Source organism: Solanum pennellii, chromosome 3 (assembly GCF_001406875.1).
Source record: "Solanum pennellii chromosome 3, SPENNV200".
In the NCBI taxonomy this organism is placed as follows: domain Eukaryota; kingdom Viridiplantae; phylum Streptophyta; class Magnoliopsida; order Solanales; family Solanaceae; genus Solanum; species Solanum pennellii.
In genome coordinates this window covers 71,239,332-71,261,432 of record NC_028639.1, presented here as the reverse complement: position 1 = coordinate 71,261,432, position 22,101 = coordinate 71,239,332, and the positions used below count along the sequence as shown (strand labels likewise).

Genomic DNA, 22,101 nt, shown 5'->3' with positions numbered 1-22,101 from the left:
TTTTTTTTTGTTAGGAGTTTTGTGGACTTAGCTTTCATGAGGTTTGGTTGGTTGATAGACATGTCATGGATAAGGACTCTCACCCCTTTGAGAGGGAAGGGAATCAACTGTTACAACTGTCCAAATCAATGGGGGTGTAAGGTATGTTGCTCGGATTCTTTTAAAATATTGTTTTGACGTAGAGATGGTAAAATTAATTCATGAGATGATAATGTAACGTGTCCAAGTTTTGGCTGGTTATTTGCTTAGCTAACTCATTTTAGCACCTCAAAGTTTGGACTGATATTTAGCTCACACCTTGCTGGTGTTACATGTAGGTCGTAATGTGCCTTGAGATGTCCATCTCCAGTCCCCCATCACTCATCGGTTGTCGCTTTGTTACATTTTGATCCATCCTCTAGGCACTATTGAAAGAAGTACACACTTCTATTTAAGTTGTATACATTGTTAGGATACTTTTTTTTTGTTTATATATATTTACTAACTAGTATATGGACGCAACCAACGAAAAATAGAAAAATTCTAAGACAATCTTTTTCTTGTTTTTTCTTGATAATGCAAATTGAAACAAAGTTTTAGTAATAAAAATTCAACTTTTGACCATAAATGATTAAAATATTTGGAAGACAAGTTAATGGAAGTGATATTTAACTACATAAATGGAGGGGTCTTACCATAGTTCCAATCTCGACAAATAAGTAAAAAGAAAAATACATCAAGCTTCAATACTTTAGTAGAATCATACTATGCCTTGTAATCTTGACATAAATCTTCTTGCCTTGAAATTTTCTTCACTTGATTAAAGCTTCTCTAGTCTTCCACACACAAAAATTGTATCACATATAAATTTTCCTATAAAATAATGTTAAAAGATTGTATTTATAGGAAAAAATATAGCTTTGGAATATGAAGATTCACTTACATAGTTGAAAGGTCAAGTGTTACAAAAATTTAAGACAAATATTAATTAAGAACATAAATTAATTTAGAAGATATACATGTATCTATTTAAAGGGTAAATATTTCAAGAAAATAAATTAAATTAGATATTTTAATTAAGAATTATTCTAAAGAAGTGCAAAAGTTATTAACATTTTCATTAAAATAATGTAACTTAATATTTAAATTAAATAGTTAAATATTTTTATAATATTTTAATTTATAATAAGGGTAAAATCGTTATTCAACTTTTAATTTTTTTTGTTCCCTCTTATAATAATATATGATTTATAGGTTATCAATTAATAACGTATACTAAACTATAGAAGATGGTTATTAATCAATATACTCACTATCAAAGGTCAACCTCTAATTGTTTAACCAAACCACCAAAACATAAAATGAAAATTAATTTTCTCAGAAAAGTATTTTTGGAGAACAGAAATTTAAGTCTAAAAAGTATTTTAGTCAATATTGCATAATAATTTGTAAGTAGCTTCTGAAAATAATTTTTTATTGCTACTTAAAAACTCTTTTTTTTTTCTAAAAAATTTTACCAAGCACTTTAGTTTAGCTCTTTAAAATAAGATATATTTTTTATTTTTTTTTAAAAAAAACGTTTTCGTTTTTCGTTTTTCGTTTTTGTGTTTCCACAAATTTAGTCAAAACAAATCATAAATAGGCGAGTATTATAAATATCAATTTATATGCAAAATTTCATTTAATTTAAGTACTAGGATTGTACATAACAAAAAATAAATATAGTAGAATTTCTTGCATCAAATTGACTCCCAATCAAAATAACTACCAAATTTTAATTGATTTGCACCTTTATTTTTCCCCTTTGTACTTTACTATTCCAATAATCAAATGAATTAAATCTAAATCCAGTTAAGTTTTTAAACAATAATTCCATTTCTTCTAATTTTTTAATTATAGAGTCCCAATTTCAAACCCCACCCCAACTATACAGACCCCATATCACATAATATTATTATGGAAAAACAAATGAAAGCAAATAAAGTTGTACCAAATAATAATAAAACTTGGGCAACTTGAAAGATGTCTACATTATACTTGATTAAAAGCAACTTGCAATATATTATAAATTTAAAAAGAATCATCAATTTCATTTTTTTTGGCCTTCAAAATAACGGTGTGAGTTCACGAGTTTGAACAGGCTATTATTTATAATTATTGTATATGTAGTTTTTTGGTATCAGGCCTATTTTCCAACCCTAGATGCAATATCATTTTGTTTTCATTATGATGTTGGTCTAAGTTAGGTCGGGTTCTTCAAAAATATTGTTATATTCGTGTTGGATCCTTCAAAATGACTACCGAGTCAAAAGGTATTATATCACTTTGACAATAGCTTTATCGTATTTATCACCTATTTATTTGTGTAGAAGAATTCAAAATTTGATAAAAAGAACTTCTGATTGTACACTTAAAAATGAATTTTATATATTTCCTCTGTCCCAATTTATGTGATACTTCTCATTTTTCAAGAATTAAACAGTTTAGGGTGATCGAGAATTTGCGTATGAAATCTTCAATTTTTTATAAATAAGCTTTTTATATTTGTAAATTACATAAAAGGTACTATATGTCACAATAATTGAAAACTCTTTAAAAAATCTATGAAAAATTTACAGTCAGAGATAGATTTGCTTAAATCTTAAAATCCGAAAAGTGTCACGTAAAATAGAACGGAGACTAATAATGAATTCAAAGAAATGCAACAATTGAGAATTAAATTACGTATAGGGCCATCACATGAGAGCTTAGGCGCTAACCAACAAATTTGACAATTAGCCTAATCGACTTTTGTGTTTTAAGATGTCTAATCAAATATATAATATAGTTTTATTTCAATATATAAAAATTATAAATTGATTTCGAAGTTAACGAGGTTTGATGGCCCCTCCTTTTCACGTACATAGGTCCACCTGTATCAACTTGTAATGGTTTGTTAGGGTAATTATACATGAATTAAGAGATCCTGGTCTAAAGGAAATTAGATTACTTCCTTGATTGACTTGTTAATCATGATTTCTTGAAAGTTATATTCATCAACTAACTCTCTCATCCAATAATCACCAACTAATCTTAAGCTTATTAGCATTTTGGACGCATCTCTAAGTTGCTATCATATTGTTCTAATAACGACTAGACAACTTATATCTTTGGCTATGGCCTCATTTTTTCCCATTAAGATTAAGAGGTCTGAATCTAAATACACATCTGAATATTAAGATGTGGTCTCTAAATTTAAACACTAAATAATTAATACTATCTGAATGTGCATGTGAAATTACATTAAATTAATAAAATATCATAAAAAATTCATTTCAACAAAACATATAGCTTTTGATAAAAAAAAAAAATAATTAAAAGTTTTAATAATTTTGATTTGAAAGTACAATTTTTTTCATTCAAAATTGTTGATAAACGCCAATACACCAACATTGTTCTTGACACAGTCAATACAAGAAAATTATTAATATAAAAAAAAAACTTGAAAGGATTTATGAAAACTTACCCGTTCAAGAGGGAAAAAGTGGTGTTTGATTGAGAAAAGAGAGAAAGAAAGTTTTTAATTTTGAGATAAAAAGGCACGCGCACAGAAGCGATTATTAATTATTTGATAACTTATTAAATGAGTCTAAATGTTGTTAAGAGTTTCCTACAGATATGATTCATTTAGACCTCTTCAGACCCATTAATAGGTTTTTTAAAAAATAAAACAAATGAACTTAATGGACTGAATCTGAATCATTCAGATTCAAACTTATAAACCAAAAAACGTACTTAATAGGCTGAATCAGACTTATAAACCAAAAAACGTACTTAATAGGCTGAATCTCGATGATTAAGATTCAAACCTCCATTAAGTGCAAACAAATGAGGCCTAAGTCATTATGGGTCATATTGAATATAGGGAAAAGGGTCTGATATACCCCTCAACTTTGTCATTTGGAGCTGATATACCCCTCGTTATGAAAGTGGCTCATATATGCCCTTACCGTTATACAAACGGCTCACATATACCCCAGCCGTTACAAAATGGCTCACATATACCCTTCATTTAACGGAAGTTAAAAAATTAGTTTTAAATTTATATATATAATTTATATGGAGTTTGTCACAACTCGGTCAATAGTCTGATATTAATCTACGCAAAGATGTTAGATTTATATCTAATATTGCTTATATATTTGTCAACTTTAACTTGCATATAGAATTATTGACTAATAAATATCGTTTTAGTTAATAATTTACAAATTTTTAGACTATATAATTTAGAACTTTATTCTACAAGAAATATCCTAACTTAACTTGTAGGATTTCAATGAACATATTATTATACGTTAAAAGAAAGCAATAAAAAAAAATCATTTACTAAATAATTATCCCAAGAACAAAATAGTGAAATATTCAGGTCAATACACAATAGAAGGGAAAAAAATGTGGAGAGGTTCTTAATATTATGGGCCGGTAGTATTGAGGTGATCAATGGGCCACTCGGAAAGGCTTTACGTTTTTGTAGGGTAGCCCATTTTAGTGGCCCGGAGGAATTGGATTGCCACTATAAATTCAGTATATTTTATGCGAATGTCATAGTGTTAAAGAGTTAATTATATTTTATTTTTACTCTTTTTCAGATCATAAAAAAATCTTAAATTTGGTGAAATCTGGACATATCTCAAAACGCCTCAATTTATGGTACATCCCTCAACGTTTTATATATTGCGTCTCCGTTTCAGATATATCACTCAACGCTCTGATATATCGCATATGTTCTTATACAATCAAGTCTAGTGGTGTAACTGACTAATACATTGCATACGTTCTAATACAATCACATGATGTATCCGATCGATACATCACGTATGTATTCGATTGATACATCTCCGAAAGTAATATTCCAATATATCGAGTACGTCTGGACACATCGTAAAGTAATGTATTTAACCGATATATCGTGTAAAATGATGTATCCAACTGATACATCACATAAAATATGAGTTTTTGTAATTTTTTCAAATGATAAGAAATTTTAAAAGATCTACTAAAAATAAGTTTATGTATTTATAAATATACAAAATAAGATTACAAGTATTACAAAGTCTAATAAAAGTTTCTTTCGTTTCAGTAAATCAATATAAAATTAATTTGTTTTGCTAAAGTCTAACTATTCATGTACATATGTTACATAGTATGTGTTACCTTATTGATGTTGTTGGTCCTAAATTAGATAAAGGGAAAAAAATCATGTTATACTAACAATTGATTTAAAAATAAGTAGTTTTTAGTGATAATTTTGAATTTATCGATTCTAAATCAGATAAAGAAAAAAAATATCATGATATATCAATAATCAATATAATACTGTATGAATACAATACAATAACCCCATCAATATTTGTTTGAAATTGATACATAGCAATATAATATCTCCGTTATTTAGAAGAGGGAGTTGAAAGGACTAACACAGCTTTAAAAAGCTGTTCCCAAAGCTACTCAAATTGTACTTTAAATATATAATATATATTTTATTTTATTTAACAGGGATAATTATGTAATTTTACCATTAAATTAGGAGATTTGTAGTTTGGTTGTACTTTTTACATCTGTACATTTATTGTCTATCTACTTTCCTTCTTTCCCTGTTTACTTCTCCTCCACATTTGCTTCTACATTGATTTCTCCTCCACAGTTCCTCTCCATTAATCTCCATTTTTCCTCAAATTTCGCTTCAATGTTGCTGTCCAGATAATACAAATTACAGGTTTTATCGCATAGTGGTCAGAAATTACAGAGAAGAAGAGCTGTAGAATACAACTGAGGTAACAATCTTTTTGAGCTTAAATTTCATCAAATTATTGTTTTGTTCTTGCATGCAGCATCAGATTTGATTCTTGTAGCCATGAGACTATTTTGGTGTGTTTTGTTTCTGCTCTTGAAATTTGAATACTTCAACAAATATTGGTAGGGCGACAAGTAGTTGTGTTTATATATTTGGGATTGAAGATTTGTTGTTTGAGATTTGAGAAAATCGCTTTGGCTTTCACTTCTTCAGCTGTAATTCATGGTTCTCTTTCTTCTTCATCTTCATATGAACAACAACAACCTAGAGGTTACCCATTACTCTTTTTCTCTCCATTTTTTCAGTTTTTGCTTTTAATTCTGTAAATGTGCTAGAGATTTTTCTCATCTGGGTTTCGTTTTTTTTCTTCTTTGGTTCTCAAATTTTCAATTTTTGCACTTAAAACTGTTAATATGATAAAGATCAGAAAATTTTAACATCTGGGTTTGCTATTTCTTTGTTTGAGTTCCTAAAGTTTCAATTTTTACACTTAAAAGTGTTAATGTGATGAAAATCAGACAATTTTATACTCCCTCTTCTAAATAAGGGAGATATATATATATATTGTGATTTCATAGAACATTTGTCAGTAGTTTTAAGCCTTTCCCATGCATCCACATTGTTGTCACCGAAACTCCACCAACTACATCTTTCCTTCTCCGCCGGTAACCATGCAAGCTATCCAATCTTCATCTCTCCGGCCATCTCCGGTCGACCCATTTCTCAAAACCATACCCCAATTCACCAATGTAAAGCCATTGAGACCCAAAAGAACCCCTTTTATCTCAGCTTCATCCACTACAGTTTCAGCTCCAACAAGGGAAAAAGACCCCGAAAAGCGTGTTGTTATAACTGGGATGGGTCTTCTTTCTGTGTTTGGGAATGATGTTGATGCTTATTATGATAAGTTATTAGCTGGTGAAAGTGGGGTTACTCTAATTCATCGATTTTGTGATTGTACTGGCCATGTGTGCTTTCATTATATTATTTACTTGGTATGACATTGCTGTTGACAAAATATATTTATGTGAATAATTTAAAAGTAGCAGTAACTTCATTTTAGAGTTTTTTTTATACATTAAAAATTGATTTATAGTTTCAGATTTTTTTGTATCAACAACCTCTGTACATTTTGCACTGAACCCGAGGAGAGGATAAAGTAATGAACTCGCACTATGTCTTAACAACAAAGCCTGACATACTGTTCAACCGTGAAGTTACTTCCATGATTCATCATCATCATTGCCAAATGACATTGAATGGGAAAATCTTTTTTATTGTCTTACTATTCCCTCGAATGATAGTTACATTTCATTTGAAATAACATTCGAAGCAAGATAAAAACAAAAGACCATATAGGATATTAAAAAGTATAATGTTCATTCCTTTTTGTACAACTAATTAATAGAGTAGTGTTCAACCCCTTTTTAGTATAATTTTTACTGCTTTTTGTACAATGCACATAGTGGTATTCACTCTCTCATTTCTAGAAGAGAGTAATGTATATTGTTATATGTCTTTATATGTTTTTGATGATTGTGTGACATTTACATCTGTTGAACTGTGACCATGAAGAAAAAGAAAGACTAATATAAGCAAACTTATTTAGTTGAAGAAATATTTTATCAGGTGATAGTATAGCAGTGAAGTAAGAAGTATTACTATGAAAGGGAATTTAATTAATAGTGACTCGACTGATCATTATACGAAACTGTTTTTGGGCTTACAACCCAAATGACGTGCTTCATAGCACGCAAGATAGAGTTGCTACATTCTTTCTAATAACATAAATTGTAATTTTGAAACTTCAGTGATATATTTTACACAAATTGATTATTGGTCAGAGGATTGTAGTTATGAGATAATGGTTTAAAATGACTACAGGGAAGCTTTTTAATGCTGGAGAAATTCTCAAGTTCTTTTGTTATGCTTTTTGGTGATAAAAAAAGTAAATCAGCCTATGCTTTCAACATATAGTGTAATCCCAATGATACTACTTTGTATTAAATTGCTCAGGTTGTAAGCTTGAATAGTAGCTAATGGTTTCTCTTTATCTTAACAGGCTATATATGTGTTTCTCTATAATTTTATCCTTCTTTTAGTAAGATTTGCTATAGCTCACTTGATATATACTTAAACAGATAATAGTAACCAACAAACTCTTAACGCTTATTGTGTGATATTTAGTGATTGATGAAACCTCCTCATAAGAAAATTAATTTGTCTTCTGCGTTATTTCTGTTGGTGTGTTGATTATTGAAATGGTTGTGTTTTAGGTTTATATTACATGAGGTTAATCAAAGGAGTGGTGAGTCTTACGTATGTATGTACAGATTTGGCCTTATCATTTTTTGTTGCTTCGTTTATTTCTTTCGATTAAGTCATGCTTATAACAGCTAAGAAACGTTGACAATTGTGTTTCAAACAAAACCTATAATACATAGTATTACCATAGATGTCTACAATATGAATTTAGGTCCAGCTAGAAAGAATGATCTATGTAAAAGGAATCATGAGGCTAGAAAAAAATAGAAGAGATTCTACTTATTAAGTTGCTTACAGTCTGTATGGATAGTATGACTTGAAAACTTTAGTCTTGGTATTGAATTTGGTAAGCTTTCTCTTCAGATCATTGGCTCTTTTCCTCCTCTATTTCGTTATTCGTAACAACAGATTTGCTAACCGTGGAAGCAAATTGTAGCGTGATGCAGTAAACTATCAACTCAAGTAAGAGCTAACGGAAAGCCACTGGTATGGACAATAAGTAAGTAATTTTGTTCAGCTTTATAAACACTCTTCTACATGACAATTTCAATCCAATATACAGCTCACTTTCCAGTTTCAAAGTACATTTCTCTCGTGCGTTCTCCTGTATTTGCGCTTTGGTTTATGAGATTAAACTGAATAGGTTGTTGTTATTATAAAGAAAATTACATAAGAAATCCTTGCAGTTGGTTTGGGACATTCTTATACAATCTTAGACGTACATTTAATAAATGAGAGTATTAAAATAGAGGGAATTACAAAGATGCCTTATAATTTATTTTCAACTTTTAACACTTGCTGGATTTAAAAATGAGCAATATTTTATTACCAATGAATATCGTGTCTCCTTCATCTGCTCTATAGAACGTATAGAGGCAGTTTTAACATGCTAAGCTACGTCAAACTGTCCATAATATTTTGCTTGAATACCTTATATCAAGAGATGTTGTTCTTTCACATTCTAATAATGTTTATTCCACTATTCGTTTGAGATGCTCGACATATACATACCACTAAATGAATTCCTCTTTTCACAAGTCTAGAGAAAAGAAAGTAAAAACCATTCACTAGGTGAAGTTTTTATTATTTGTTTTATTGTGCATATCTTTTCCCAAACTCATCCACTTCTATGGTTTTGATGTACCTGGGAAGCACACAATGTTTCGAGTGTATGCAGATGAGTCAGCTACAGGGAGTTGTAGCATAAACTAATCTTCAGTTACTGATGGTTGTATGATTGTGTACATGCCTACTTGGGGTCCTTATAGTGTTAAACTGGTCAGAGGTGGAAATGGATCAAAGGTTGTTTATCGCCCACACCTGCTTTAAATCATAGTAATCATCAATGTCATTGATAAATTGTAAAATTAATTTAACAAATCATGAACTACTTGAAACAGGAATAGAAGAAAATAGAGATAATGTGTCTGCCCTGTTGTTATCCCTGTCTTTGATGAGAATTAATTGTTGCCTTTGATGAGGTTCACTGCTATGGTTTGATACCTCATTTTGAGGTTGAATCATTATTGCGTTTTAATCTTTTTCTGCTCTGTTTTTTTGATGTATTTTAAACCATGGGTTGCTGATTTTGTATTGTATTGCTGCTGAATTCTTACACTTCTGATCAAATTTCAGTCTACTATTGCTATGTGTCGAGCTAAATTTTGCTACACTTTTGGATATATTTGAGCCAATGGTTTGCCTATATATTTGGCTAAACTTTGCTGCACTTTTAAGTTAGCTAACTGCTGCGCTTTTTTCAAAATATTGCTGCTACAAATGTTGCACTTTGGACAGAAGTTGAGGCCTAAGGATTGCTGCATTTTTGCTAAACTATTGCTGCATTTTTTAGCTGATTGGGTTTCATTATTGCTCTGCTTTTTATGTTGCTATTATCGCGTTGGTTGCTAGAGATGCACTGCATGCATTCCTACGTTATTTCTACAATGAAAAAATTGAATACTATATGCATGGTACTCAAAGGACCCATAAGAATGTATCAACAGACCATCTGAAGAAGATAAATTGCACCATATATAAGACAGTTAATGGCTATCATGCATATCGAAATCCAAATTAGCTTGAATAATCAACATCTAAATCGGCTCTATCCTGATATTTTATATACAATATGAACGTTTATTAACAACAATATTTTTATTTTTACTAGGAATAAAATTGTGTACTACATATTACACTGTTTAAATTTGATTTATGAAATTACATTGGATATATTGTTATTGTTCAAATTTAATTTATGAAATTATATTGAATATGTTATTATTGTCTTTGATAGGACTCCTGTCTAACATCATTAGAATCATCTTCTCATGAGAAAGACTGACAAAACTGTCCTTAACTCTCTTTTCTTCACCATATTTCATAAATATAAAGTTGCAATTATTACATGGTTATAGATGAACTATATTATTTGAGCACTCATCAAAAGGGAAATTATGGATGTTTCATTTTCTTCTATCAGTTTTAAGAGTTTACTGTAGTGGGGGTCATGTAATAATGAAGAATATGTAGAAAAGATTAAAAAAAAAGAGTCAAATAAAATTTTTATGAGCTTTCAGTTTCTAAATTTCGGCATGTTTTCTGAAGTACACCCAGACAAGCAGTTAGAAGTATATGCATTTTGATTATTTTTGTTTTTAAATATGAATTTGGTTAGCATTTAAAAAGTGTAAGAAGGCTTCTTTTGTCCACTTTTACAAAAAAAAAAAATCTTAACTTTTTTTTTCCTCTCAATTGCTGGACCACTTCTTGTTGTAACAAACCATGAACTAATTGAAACAGGAATGGAAGAAAATAGAGATAATGTGTCTGCCCAAGAAAGAACTTCTGAGAGAAATTTGCATCGTCGTACCAGATATGCACAGATGTCACCAGAGAGAAAGCAATTATTTTTATCCGAGCTAAGAGAAAAAAGGGCTGAGTCAAAAAGACAAAAACACCTTCATCAATCAAATACTACTGCCGCTCTTACAATCAGTAGTTCTTCATTATCGCCTCAGGAAGGTTAGCTGAGCATATTCTTATCTTCCTTCTATCTTCTCAATATCTACAATTATAGTTAGACGCTACTACTCTTACTATAGCTATTTTCCTCATTTTGTAGTTGAAGCTTCTGAAGCCACAAACCTACCAGTTACTTTAACTACAGGACATCATCAATCAAATAGTACTGGCGCCCTTACAATCAGCACTTCTTCGTTATCTCCTCAACAAGGTTAGCTAACCATATTTTAGGTAAATCTGTTGTAAAAAAAACAGCAAAATTCTGTTAGTAGTTTTCACGTATAGGATCAAACATAATGGACGCGTACTGCACTTACGAGAAATAATAGCTGAAATTTTCCTATTGGGTTGGGGGTTATCGAATCTTCACAGTTCACATGAGTTGCTTCTCCTCTGCCTTTTTTTGGTTTGATCTGCTAAGAGTTTGGTTTCCATATTGTGCTTTGTTCTATTTTTTATATGATTATATATGAATTATTTCTGTATATTGCTGCTAATAGAATGGTTTGTCAATTACAAATGAACACTTCTGAGCCGTAGGATGCCCAACATTTTATTTGTGGGAAAAATATCATATCGTTATAACAACATCTGCTTAGAAATAGGTATAAAAAAATTGTTCAGTTCATTACATGTCAAGTATTTATTCCGGAAGTCATTACATGTTGTGTTATTCTTCTAAGACATAATATGCTCTTTTACAAAGCTTTGATAATTCTACAGTCATATAAATGATTTTATGTTGCTGCCAGAGACATTTTGTTCTTACCACAGTAGTTGTAAAATGTTGCTGCCTGTTTAGATTTTGCAAAATCAAAACGAATTACCTCTGGTCACAAGCTAATTCTAACAAAAAAAGGACAACTTCTGAAGTGATTCTGAGTCGTTGGGATGAATCATTAGCTGCAACTCTATGTTCTCCTCTAATATAATCAATATTTCCTTAAAATATACCATATAAAATATACATGTAGAGGACACTTCATGTTGTATGCGCCAAGATTCAACTATGGAGACAAGCAATCATTTATTTGTTGAATGTGAATATGCTACAAAAGTAAGAGATACAATAACTCAATGGATAAAAGTCAGTCTACCTACAAGAGGTTTCAAGGAAACAGTAGAAATAATCAAGATAAAACATTGGAAGAGTTTGAAGAAGTAAGTGATAGCAGCTATGTGGGGAGGAAAGCAAGAAATTGGAAACACTTCAAAGGAGTACATATGCAGTATACAGAGATAGTGAACACAATTAATAGAGAAATGGGTGAAACAATATTAATGTTCAATGATACAAAAAATCCAAGTAGATGTAGTCGTTTTTTGGCAAAATTGTGTAATTACATGTCTTTACTTTTCCTCAATATGTTGAGGTTTGGATGATTATAAGTATCTTTTATGGTTTTTATGTTAATAATATTCACATTGGTTGCCAAAATACTTGAAGTTTTCTTTCAACCATCACATCAAATCGTCTTGGTCACCATTTTGTAGTTCCAGCTTTGAAATGTGTCTTCTGAATATCTATAGATATAGTTTCACCCTTCATCTCACCTACTCTTACTAGAGCTTTTTCCCTCATTTTGTAGTTGAAGCTTTCGAAGTTACAAACCTACCAGTTAATTTAACTACAGGAGAACATCAATTAGTCAGAAATTACAGAGAAGAAGAGCTGTAGAATACAACTGAGGTAACAATCTTTTTGAGCTTAAATTTCATCAAATTATTGTTTTGTTCTTGCATGCAGCATCAGATTTGATTCTTGTAGCCATGAGACTATTTTGGTGTGTTTTGTTTCTGCTCTTGAAATTTGAATACTTCAACAAATATGCTATGGTTTTGGGAATGATGAAGAAGATCAGCAACTGAAAATGAACAGCAGCATCCACATGTTGTTACCTTAGTTACTATGGATCATGTTGATGTCCAATATCAGTTGTACATATATTTTGAACATCTCTAATACTATATAATATATCACATTATCTTATCTTCTGTGACAACTATCATCAATGATTCTGATATTTTGACTATTGGGCCCGTGCTTGCCACGGGCCTTCCCCATCTAGTATAGTAATAGCTGTAAAATGCAACTAGGCCAACTTGGTTTACTTGGCCTAGCATCATTCCCTTTTTTTTTTATTTTTTTTCTGTCTTGTTAGTCGTTAAATAATCTTAACTAATTTGATTAGACAACGTGATAAGTTCTTTCTTATTATATTATGTTTCTTTATTATTACAACGTATATTTTATGATTAAGAAAGTAGTGAGAACTGAGAAGATAAGAAGCAGTTCTTTTTAATAATTATTAATATATTCTTAGGGGGGATAGGTGGTAGGTGAGTAGTGGAATTGGAAAATTAGATATGGAAGCAACTTAATTTAGAGTTAAGGTGTATGTGCAATATATACGTATATATATTTTAATTAGAAAAATAAAAATTTTTATACCGACGATAAATAGTATATTACATAATCATATCTTTTAAAAGAAGATTTGTACAAGTAATTTTTTAATAAAAATAGGGCATAATCTACTTATATATATTATATGAGAAAGTGGTGTGCGAAGAATTACGACCCGAGAGTGAAACTTAAGTTATGAGTTTATCCAATTAATACAGGGAAAGCATTTTCAAGAAGAATTACATTTTATTTATTGATATTATAAAATATTAATATAATTTGATTAAACTGTTAATACCGAGTAAACTGTGATAAAAATGGGAATTAATTATTAATAATAGGTTAAATTTGGTTAATACTTGTTAAAGATTTACATTCCAAAGATTGTGAGTATATTTATGGTAAAAAAATTAGAAATTCACTTTTATATAATATGTATACTTAATACATTAAAATAATACTTTGTTAATATATATCCTATTCCTCTTTCAAAAAACTTTGTTTTCCTCTTATATCATAGGCTTTAACTTTTTCACATAAATCAAAAATAAGAAACTGTAAATTTACAATTTCGAAAAGTAACAATACTAGCATATTTATGATCAAAGAAAAAAATAACCTTCATAAGTAAATAAATCACTTTGATAAATTCTTGACTTAAAAGATATTAATCTTTAATTGTTTACAAATAAATCATTTTAAATAATTATCGTGACTTAAAAGATATTAATCTCTAATTGTTTACGAATAAATCATTTTAAATAATTATCGACTTAAAAAGATATTACACCGGAGAAATAATATCTTTGTTTTATTCAAATAAATCCAACTGATGATTGGTCTTAAAATGACAGCGCGTGAATTACAAAGCCGCCGTAATATGAATATTGAATTTTTCTGATAAAAGAAAAGTAGAAAGTAGGTACACGCCTGTTTATTCCGTCATCCACAAACCGACAAAAAATTTTAAAATAAATAATTAAAAAATAAAAAAAGCACTATGTCCAAAACATTATCCACAACACAGCCCATCCCAACAAATCCCATTCAGCATCTTACGTGTCATCCACCGTTAGATTCTTCCACGTGTCACTTTACCCCCTTATCGCAGCCGTTCCCACTTGCCGTAAAACGAACCTTCTCGATTTTATGCCACGTCATACATTTTATCCAAAACTACTCACGTGACTCCAGCTCACTCCACATAGAGTACATTACAAGCGCGTGTAATCGACACGTGTTTTTTCCTTTTTATGGAATAAAATATAATATATATATATATATAGTGAAAATATTTATTTTCATTATATATATAAAATTTATTATATTGAGGAAGTAGTAGTAAAAACGAATATTGATTTCTCCTGAGTTCATATTTTCATATACAAGAAGCAAAGCAAATAGATATTTTTGTTTTTGACTACTTCTTCGGTTTTCAAGTATGGTTCAATTGATGAGAACAACCATGGAAGAGTCGCCGGAGTTGCAGTGGCATAAAGGGAAGAACGCGGCGGTGAAGCTCGAGTTTGAAGATGCTTTAGATGAAGCATACGGTCCACTCAACAAGCGATCTAAACTTTCTTCTTCTTCTTCTCTACAAGTAGGTTCTCTTCTCTTTTGCTGATTTGATTTTTCTGCAGATTCTGTGTTTGTGCTTTGCTTGTAGGCAATCAATTATAAAAAGGATGATAAGATTAAGGATTTTAAGTGAAGTTAATTAATCAGGTGACTTATCATTGATGGGAGATTATCAATTAATGTTTATTAAATAGGGTTACTTGAAGTTTCCTGTTTACTGAGTTGATGGTGTTTATAACTCTTAAACTCAAAAAGATTTAGGATTTAAGAGTGTATTGATATAGAAAGTTGTAGCAGATCTAGGAGGGAAGGTTTTTCATATAAACAGGAGTTTTGCTTATTGATGGATTACTTATAGCTAGTTTAGAGTGATTCCTATGAAGTTTATTGTATGATTAACTTAATTGAATTTGTATGATTAGCATAATTGAATTGGGGGATCTTTTTTCCTACAGCAGCAATTGGTTGTAGGAGCTGATGGTTTTCCAGTACCGCCTTCGCAGTATAATCCGCTTGATGAGCCCAGTCCGTTAGGTTTGAGGCTGAGGAAGAGTCCATCACTGTTGGATTTGATCCAGATGAAGCTTTCTCAGGGGAACAACGCCAAGGTGGGAAATCAAGGGAAGAAGGAGCAGAAGGGGAACTCTGGAACAATTGAGAAACTTAAGGCTTCGAACTTTCCTGCCACAGTTCTAAGAATTGGGAGCTGGGAGGTAATATTGATGTTTTAGTTTGGAGTGTAATTTGTAATCTTAGAGTGAAAATTGAATTTTGGAAGTGCTAGATGTGATTGGAATTGTGTTGTTGTCTGCAGTACAAGTCAAGATATGAAGGGGATCTAGTGGCAAAATGTTACTTTGCGAAGCATAAACTTGTTTGGGAAGTCCTTGACGGTGGTCTCAAGAATAAGATCGAAATCCAGTGGTCAGATATTATGGGTTTGAAGGCAAATTACCCTGATGATGGACCTGGAACTTTAGATGTAGTGGTAAGTGATGGACTATCTCTTTTGCTGTTGTTATTGTGAAACTGTTTCCTACTACTGAATTGGCGAAAGTACTAAAGGATTCTTGTATTGCAGCTTTCAAGACAACCTCTTTTCTTCAGGGAGACGAATCCACAGCCTAGGAAGCACACTCTTTGGCAAGCAACATCTGATTTTACTGGAGGACAAGCTAGCATGCACAAGTATGTTTCTTGTCTTATTTTTACTTGTTCGCTATTTGTCTTTGCTCTGTTTATGAACTATTACTACTAGTAGTTGCCTTTACTAATTTTCCTTGATTTTTGGGGATGCCGATTCCCTCAAGTACTCATCTGTTGCCTTTTTAAATTATAATTATGGTGTCCGGGCTGCTTGATACCTCCGAGTAACACTGTTACCAAGACTTGGACAGATAGGAAGAAATTACCTTATTGTTTTTGCCTGGGATTTAAATCTGATACCTCATGATTCCCAGCCCACTTCATACACTAGCCCACACCCTTGCCTACCAAATCTGTTGCTTATTCTACCCGTTTGTTAGAATTGTGAAGGTTGAAAGGTAATATTTTGATGTCGGCTAAAGTGAATTCAATGAGACTGAAAGGTAATATATTTTCTCCAATATTTGATGGTTTACGTCCCCTTACTGTAAATAAAATAATAAATTGGTCTTGGAATCCACCTTCCTTGAGGTCGGGATAAACCTCAGCTGCAGCCCCTTAACCCTGAATTTTCGAAGCAGCAGTCGTCCAGATTGGCTTTATGTGATTTACTTATAAGTAGTTGTGTGAACTTGACATAATGGTATTGCTGTTTTTATGTATGCTTAATAAGTTCTTAGACCTATTTATGCTCATAAGTCTGGCATTTCCTTTATTAGTGTCGATATGGTTCAGTTTTGATGTTAAAACTCTCCTCCCTTATTTTAATTGTTTTGTTTGTTTGTTTCTTTGTAGGCGACATTACTTGCAGATTCCACAAGGCTTGTTAGGAAAGCATTTTGAAAAGCTTATTCAGTGTGATCCCCGTCTTAATTTCCTAAGTCAACAACCAGAGATTATACTAGATTCTCCACATTTCGAATCCAGAATTTCAGTATTTGAAGACCCAAATGTGTGCGAGTCGGAATTTAATCTGAATAATGAGAGAAGTCCCCCCTTTCTTAACTTGCATGGTGCCGCTTCACCTTCAGGAGCTCATTGTTCTTCTACAAATGGAGAGCAAGACTTTGTTGTTAGTAGACGATTGGAAAACATTCGTCCAGAAACACCTTCACCAAGCTCAGGTAATTATATATTATTACTGGTTTGGTTAGGACACTGAGCTTTTCAAGAAGTTAAATTCTTATGCTTGGTGCATCTTATTTATTTTTTGTTTATTTTTCTTAATTTTATGTTGCATGGTGGAAAGAGCATTGTGGTGGTTATAGAGATTTTTACATTCCTTTTCTGCCTGCCTACAGTTTCCATTGGTTTCTTGAAATTAGTATTTAAGCATACTAGACAGATCCGAATTAGTACACTTGAGGCCTTATTGGGCATAATCATAGTATTTCCAACTGATCCTGAATCAGTTGAATTGTTTTTCCAAATATTTATGTCATTGTTAAGGCTTAGCATTTGTGAATTGTCTTTTAATTTGCTGTTATGTCATTTGACCTGCAGTGATGGATACAAGGGCGATTCAAGATGTCAGTAGAGATATGCAGCAATTGAAAGGCCTTGGCAACCTAGATCAGATCCGAGTGCCTGGTCTTCATCCCTCCATGTCAATGAAAGATTTAGTGAGCCACTTTGAACAACGTTTTTCTGAGCAGGGAACGTCTGAAGTTATAAGCTTGTCCAGTGATGAACGCCAAAGCTTGGAGATACTCGAAGAGATCTCGAGGTGCTTGTTTAGTGACACTCAAAATATGCCAGCCTCAGATGAGAAATCCCTCATGACAAGGGTCAATTCTCTGTGCTGTCTTCTTCAGAAGGATCCCGCAACAGCACATAATAGTGAGAACTATGGTGATGTTGCAGTTGGAGGTAAGAGAACTGATGAACTGATTAGTTTCTTTCCCGGAGCAACAAGTGGAAAGAAGGTTGAAGATCCTTCCACATCAGGGGACAAATCAAATGATCCAGCTCCTTCAATGTCGAGAAAAGACTCGATAGGGGATCTGTTGCTGAATCTGCCAAGAATCGCGTCGTTGCCTCAGTTTCTCTTCAATATCTATGAAGATTCCGACCGCCCAGCTAGATAGAATCTGCTTAGTTTATGATCATCCAGAAAAGTATGGCCTAGTTGCTTTTGTATATAGCAGGCATAGCGCCTTCCAAGACACTGCTTAGCTACAGTGTCCAGTTTAGGACTTGACTTGTAATCAAAGCCCTCCTAGATGTTGTGCAGGTAGTAGTATATGTATATAGTCATCCTTTATGTTAGTTTGTGCAGTAGACAGTATTCTTCAAGTAGTCCGAATAGTTTCTTAATGGAATTTACTTCATCGTTGTGTAAAACATCTACCAAAAGATACCTCTTAACTGGTATCTATCAACTTATCGTTGATAGCAAGATTTCGAATCTACTTGCTGATAGCGTGATTTCAAATGTTCCCTATCAAGCCTAATGGCCTAGTGCTAGAGGCAGTGACAAGGCCAAATGCAAGGAGGTGTGAGGAATAGTAGATCAAATAAAAGGAACTACCAACGTCTTACACACAGCTTTTAAACAGTAAATAATATTGCGAACACACAGGTGGTATTCACAAATATATATTTTACATCTTGAAAGCACAACCACCTTCTTCTATATCTTGTCCTATTATTGTCTAACGAAATCTACAAAAGAATAAAGAAAATGACTGATTACGAATCATCTGTGCCGTCATCATCAATGTCATCGTTATCCTGATACATGTTCATAAGCACATTTATCTGGCTTTGCAACATAGCATTTTGCCTCTCTACATCAGCACGCTTGCTTCTTTCTTCTAGCAGCTGTATTTGCAGATGTTCCAGGCATTGAGCATCTGCTTCTAGCTGTTCATTCAGACCATCGATTTCGCGATCCTGCAGCGTTGTCATATGATTAGTGTTTCTGTTGAATTTAAACTGAGCAAGACATTTAAAGAGGTTTAGCCAAAACAGAACATGTAGATTAGAAGAAAGTAAACAAATGGTAATTTGGAGGACATCACCTTTCTATTCATTTCCTGTAGAGCGATTCTGCGCATACTTTCAACAACATCCACATTTACAAGCTTCCGTCTCTTTCCAGCCAGCCAACCTTTGGGGTAACATGCAGCATCAAAGTCTGGTGGGGGTAGCAAAGTTTCAGCTGATGGCCTACGGCCATTTGCATTTGTAACCGGCTCCAATGGTTCAAATAGTGCCTTTCTACGCTCTGATAGTTCAGTAGAGGGCTGTGATTCCTGCATCTTTTCATCAGCTGGAGACTCATCTTGCTTTTGAGGTGTTTCATCAGCTGGAGACTCTTCTTGCTTTTGAGCCGTTTCCAAGTTCTTCACACCGGCTACTAGGCAAAGCATTTCCTTAGCATGATAAATGTATGATATACAAAATATGAATTGTGTGAACTGTGTATTGATTGGGCTTATAGTCATCACTCTATTATCTTTATGGAACAAGACATTAAACAGGACTAAAATATCAGAAGTATGTTCTCCAGACAAAATATTAGTTATGTTCAGAAATTGTTGACTATTTCAACAACTACAACATACCCAATATAAATCCATAAGTGGGGTCTGGGGAGGGTTACGCAAGCCTTACCCCTACACCTTGGGAGGTAGAGAGACTCTTCGACTCAATGAAAATTGTTGACTGGTTCAAGTTCAAATAGCATGAGCCAGTCTTGTGTACTTAAAAAGCTCACTAACTACCAATCTTCTCCTTGATCAGTGAAGAAACAAGTGTGCTATTTGATGTAGCATTCACAAAAACACTATCAAGCATAGGTGGATCCAGGATTTAAACTTTTCAGATTCGAGTTTGAGATTCTATCTCAACACATTTGTTTCGACCTCTGTAATTATGGAATGATTATACCGTCTTTAATTATATATTATATGTAACCTTTCTTAGAAAAGGATCTTTTTTCTTTTCAATCAGACAATTCAAAGCTAATGTCTTTCTAAAGCTCCACAAGTCATCTTTCATATTCTAATCCATCTCGAAGAATATCCAAATAAATTAAGGAGTCCACTAACATGTACATTAAAAAAATACAAAGTCAACAATGCAGGGCCAAATCACTATTTCTACACAAGATCCGTGTGGAATAGATTAGTCTTTTAAAAATAAAATATTGGAACGGTAATCAAGTGTAGCTTATACAGGCAAATTCCTTAACAAATAAGTAAAATTATGCAGAAGAATCTATTAATGTAATGAATGAATCAAAAACACACTCATCATAACATAGACAACCAAAATCACTAAAAATCGATACTTTATTAACGGTTAATACTACTACCTAATAAGCTACGGATAAATTTACAAAAAAAAAAATGTTTTTTATTCAAAAATCAAACTTATTTATTAGCTAGAAATGACGTGTCGGCAAATTCGCCACTAAATCTAGCTAACATTGGACAAAATTATCCTCTACTTTCAACCTAACCTCTTTTCCAAAAAATAAGGAAACTGTGAAAATTAGATGTAGTACAATTTTTTCCAGCAAAATAATAAAACCATATACAAATTATTAATTCAGAGCTCAATAACTTAAAACGACTATATCCGAAACTCATAAACTTTAAATTCTAGCTTTACGGCGTATGTTCTAATCATTTCTAGAAATAGATCTAGTTATACCACATGCAAACCCACAAATAATCAATCCCATATTTCAATAAAATCACTGTAACTACATGCAATACTAGTACTAAATTGAAAATCAGAGAAAAAGAATAAATATTACCAGATCTTTTTCTAGACTTCCATAAAACAGGAGTTGAAGAAACAGGTGAAAATCCCTCAAGAATTCCTTCCATCTTCTGCTGCTGCCTTACCTCCATAAATAACTTTCTAATTTCAAAAAACACACACACATAAATAAAGCAAAAAAAAAATCAAAAAATCTTATCTTTCTTTCCTTTTTTTTTTACAAAAATAAAATAAAAATCAGAAATTTTTTATAAGCTACAAAGAGAAAAAAAGAGATAAGAGAGAGAATTGATAGCGTAAGAGTTGAAGTAAGTTGTAGGTGTAAGCAAGGCAAAGAAAGAAACGTTTATTACCCAACTCTTCAGCCCCTTTTTTGTTTTTTTGTTTGACAAAGTAAATAGGATATGGTTGGGAGCATAATTTTTTAACGGACATGATTTTGTTGTTTTTTAGTTTTTCACGGTGATGCTGATGTTTGGTGTTCTTGTTTTCTGTTCCTATCTATCTCCGGACCCCCCACACACCTTATTTTATTCTATTATTATTTCGAGATAGGACAAAATGGTACCTGGGTTTTTGTGATTTCTCTCAACACACCCGTCCTCAACGGAGAACAACAATTTAGACAATTATTAAAATGTTCGTGATGGAGTGATAAATATTTATGCCTAAAAATAGTAGTTTTGAGTGGTAGTATCAAACAGGCTCTAAAAAAGCTTACGAGTTAATATTTTAAAAAAACAAAAATATACCTTCTCTGAATTTGATCGAACTTCTAAATATAAGTAGTTTTGAGCAGTAAGATCAAACAAGCTCTAAAAATGCTTATGGGAACTATTTAAAAGACAAAAATAAACCTTCTTAGGCCCAAGATGCTGGCTGATACATTGGTCTTGGGCCTTCATATTTTCTTCTACTTCCTAAATTAAACAAGGGTAATGTAAAAGTTATACAATCATATACTATAGTATTGTGGTCGGCCCACACCACATTATCTCTGACCTCAGGCAATTTAGAACGGAAGTTTCGGAGTAATGATAAAAGTTATACAATCATATACTATAGTATTGTAAATCAGTCTGTACACCATGAAATGTGATCCTTTTCCGAACCTAGGAGTGCACAAAATACTTAA

At 32.1% G+C, this 22,101-nt stretch overlaps 3 protein-coding genes across 12 annotated transcripts; 2 read left to right on the top strand and 1 right to left on the bottom strand.

Annotated features, from left to right (window-relative positions):
- Nucleotides 1–5,635: 5,635 nt before the first annotated feature.
- LOC107012815 lies at nucleotides 5,636–13,110 on the top strand. 9 transcript variants are annotated; one of them, XM_027915203.1, is made up of 6 exons: nucleotides 5,799–6,082; nucleotides 7,697–7,751; nucleotides 10,901–11,101; nucleotides 11,202–11,312; nucleotides 12,691–12,791; nucleotides 12,956–13,110. In XM_027915203.1, the coding sequence occupies exons 1-5, from the start codon at nucleotides 6,035–6,037 to the stop codon at nucleotides 12,777–12,779; spliced, it is 504 nt and encodes a 167-aa protein (XP_027771004.1). In that variant the 5' UTR covers nucleotides 5,799–6,034; the 3' UTR covers nucleotides 12,780–12,791; nucleotides 12,956–13,110. The 9 variants fall into 9 exon arrangements, with proteins under 9 accessions (XP_027771000.1, XP_027771002.1, XP_027771001.1 ...); XM_027915198.1 differs by lacking the exons at nucleotides 12,691–12,791; nucleotides 12,956–13,110 and adding an exon at nucleotides 12,076–12,541 and having other exon boundaries at nucleotides 5,799–5,934; nucleotides 6,026–6,082; XM_027915199.1 differs by lacking the exons at nucleotides 5,799–6,082; nucleotides 12,691–12,791; nucleotides 12,956–13,110 and adding exons at nucleotides 5,636–5,792; nucleotides 12,076–12,541.
- A 1,715-nt stretch (nucleotides 13,111–14,825) lies between these two features.
- LOC107014526 lies at nucleotides 14,826–18,575 on the top strand. 2 transcript variants are annotated; one of them, XM_015214458.2, is made up of 6 exons: nucleotides 14,826–15,108; nucleotides 15,545–15,799; nucleotides 15,901–16,074; nucleotides 16,168–16,274; nucleotides 17,028–17,356; nucleotides 17,736–18,575. In XM_015214458.2, the coding sequence occupies exons 1-6, from the start codon at nucleotides 14,950–14,952 to the stop codon at nucleotides 18,317–18,319; spliced, it is 1,608 nt and encodes a 535-aa protein (XP_015069944.1). In that variant the 5' UTR covers nucleotides 14,826–14,949; the 3' UTR covers nucleotides 18,320–18,575. The 2 variants fall into 2 exon arrangements, with proteins under 2 accessions (XP_015069944.1, XP_015069945.1); XM_015214459.2 differs by having other exon boundaries at nucleotides 14,839–15,108; nucleotides 15,542–15,799.
- A 153-nt stretch (nucleotides 18,576–18,728) lies between these two features.
- On the bottom strand, nucleotides 18,729–21,309 carry LOC107014527 (protein HEADING DATE REPRESSOR 1). Its single transcript, XM_015214460.1, has 3 exons — nucleotides 21,001–21,309; nucleotides 19,256–19,590; nucleotides 18,729–19,127 (listed from the first exon to the last, which is right to left on the bottom strand). Exons 1-3 carry the CDS (start codon nucleotides 21,095–21,097, stop codon nucleotides 18,924–18,926), a joined length of 636 nt encoding a protein of 211 aa, XP_015069946.1. The 5' UTR covers nucleotides 21,098–21,309; the 3' UTR covers nucleotides 18,729–18,923.
- Between the last annotated feature and the right edge of the window lie 792 nt (nucleotides 21,310–22,101).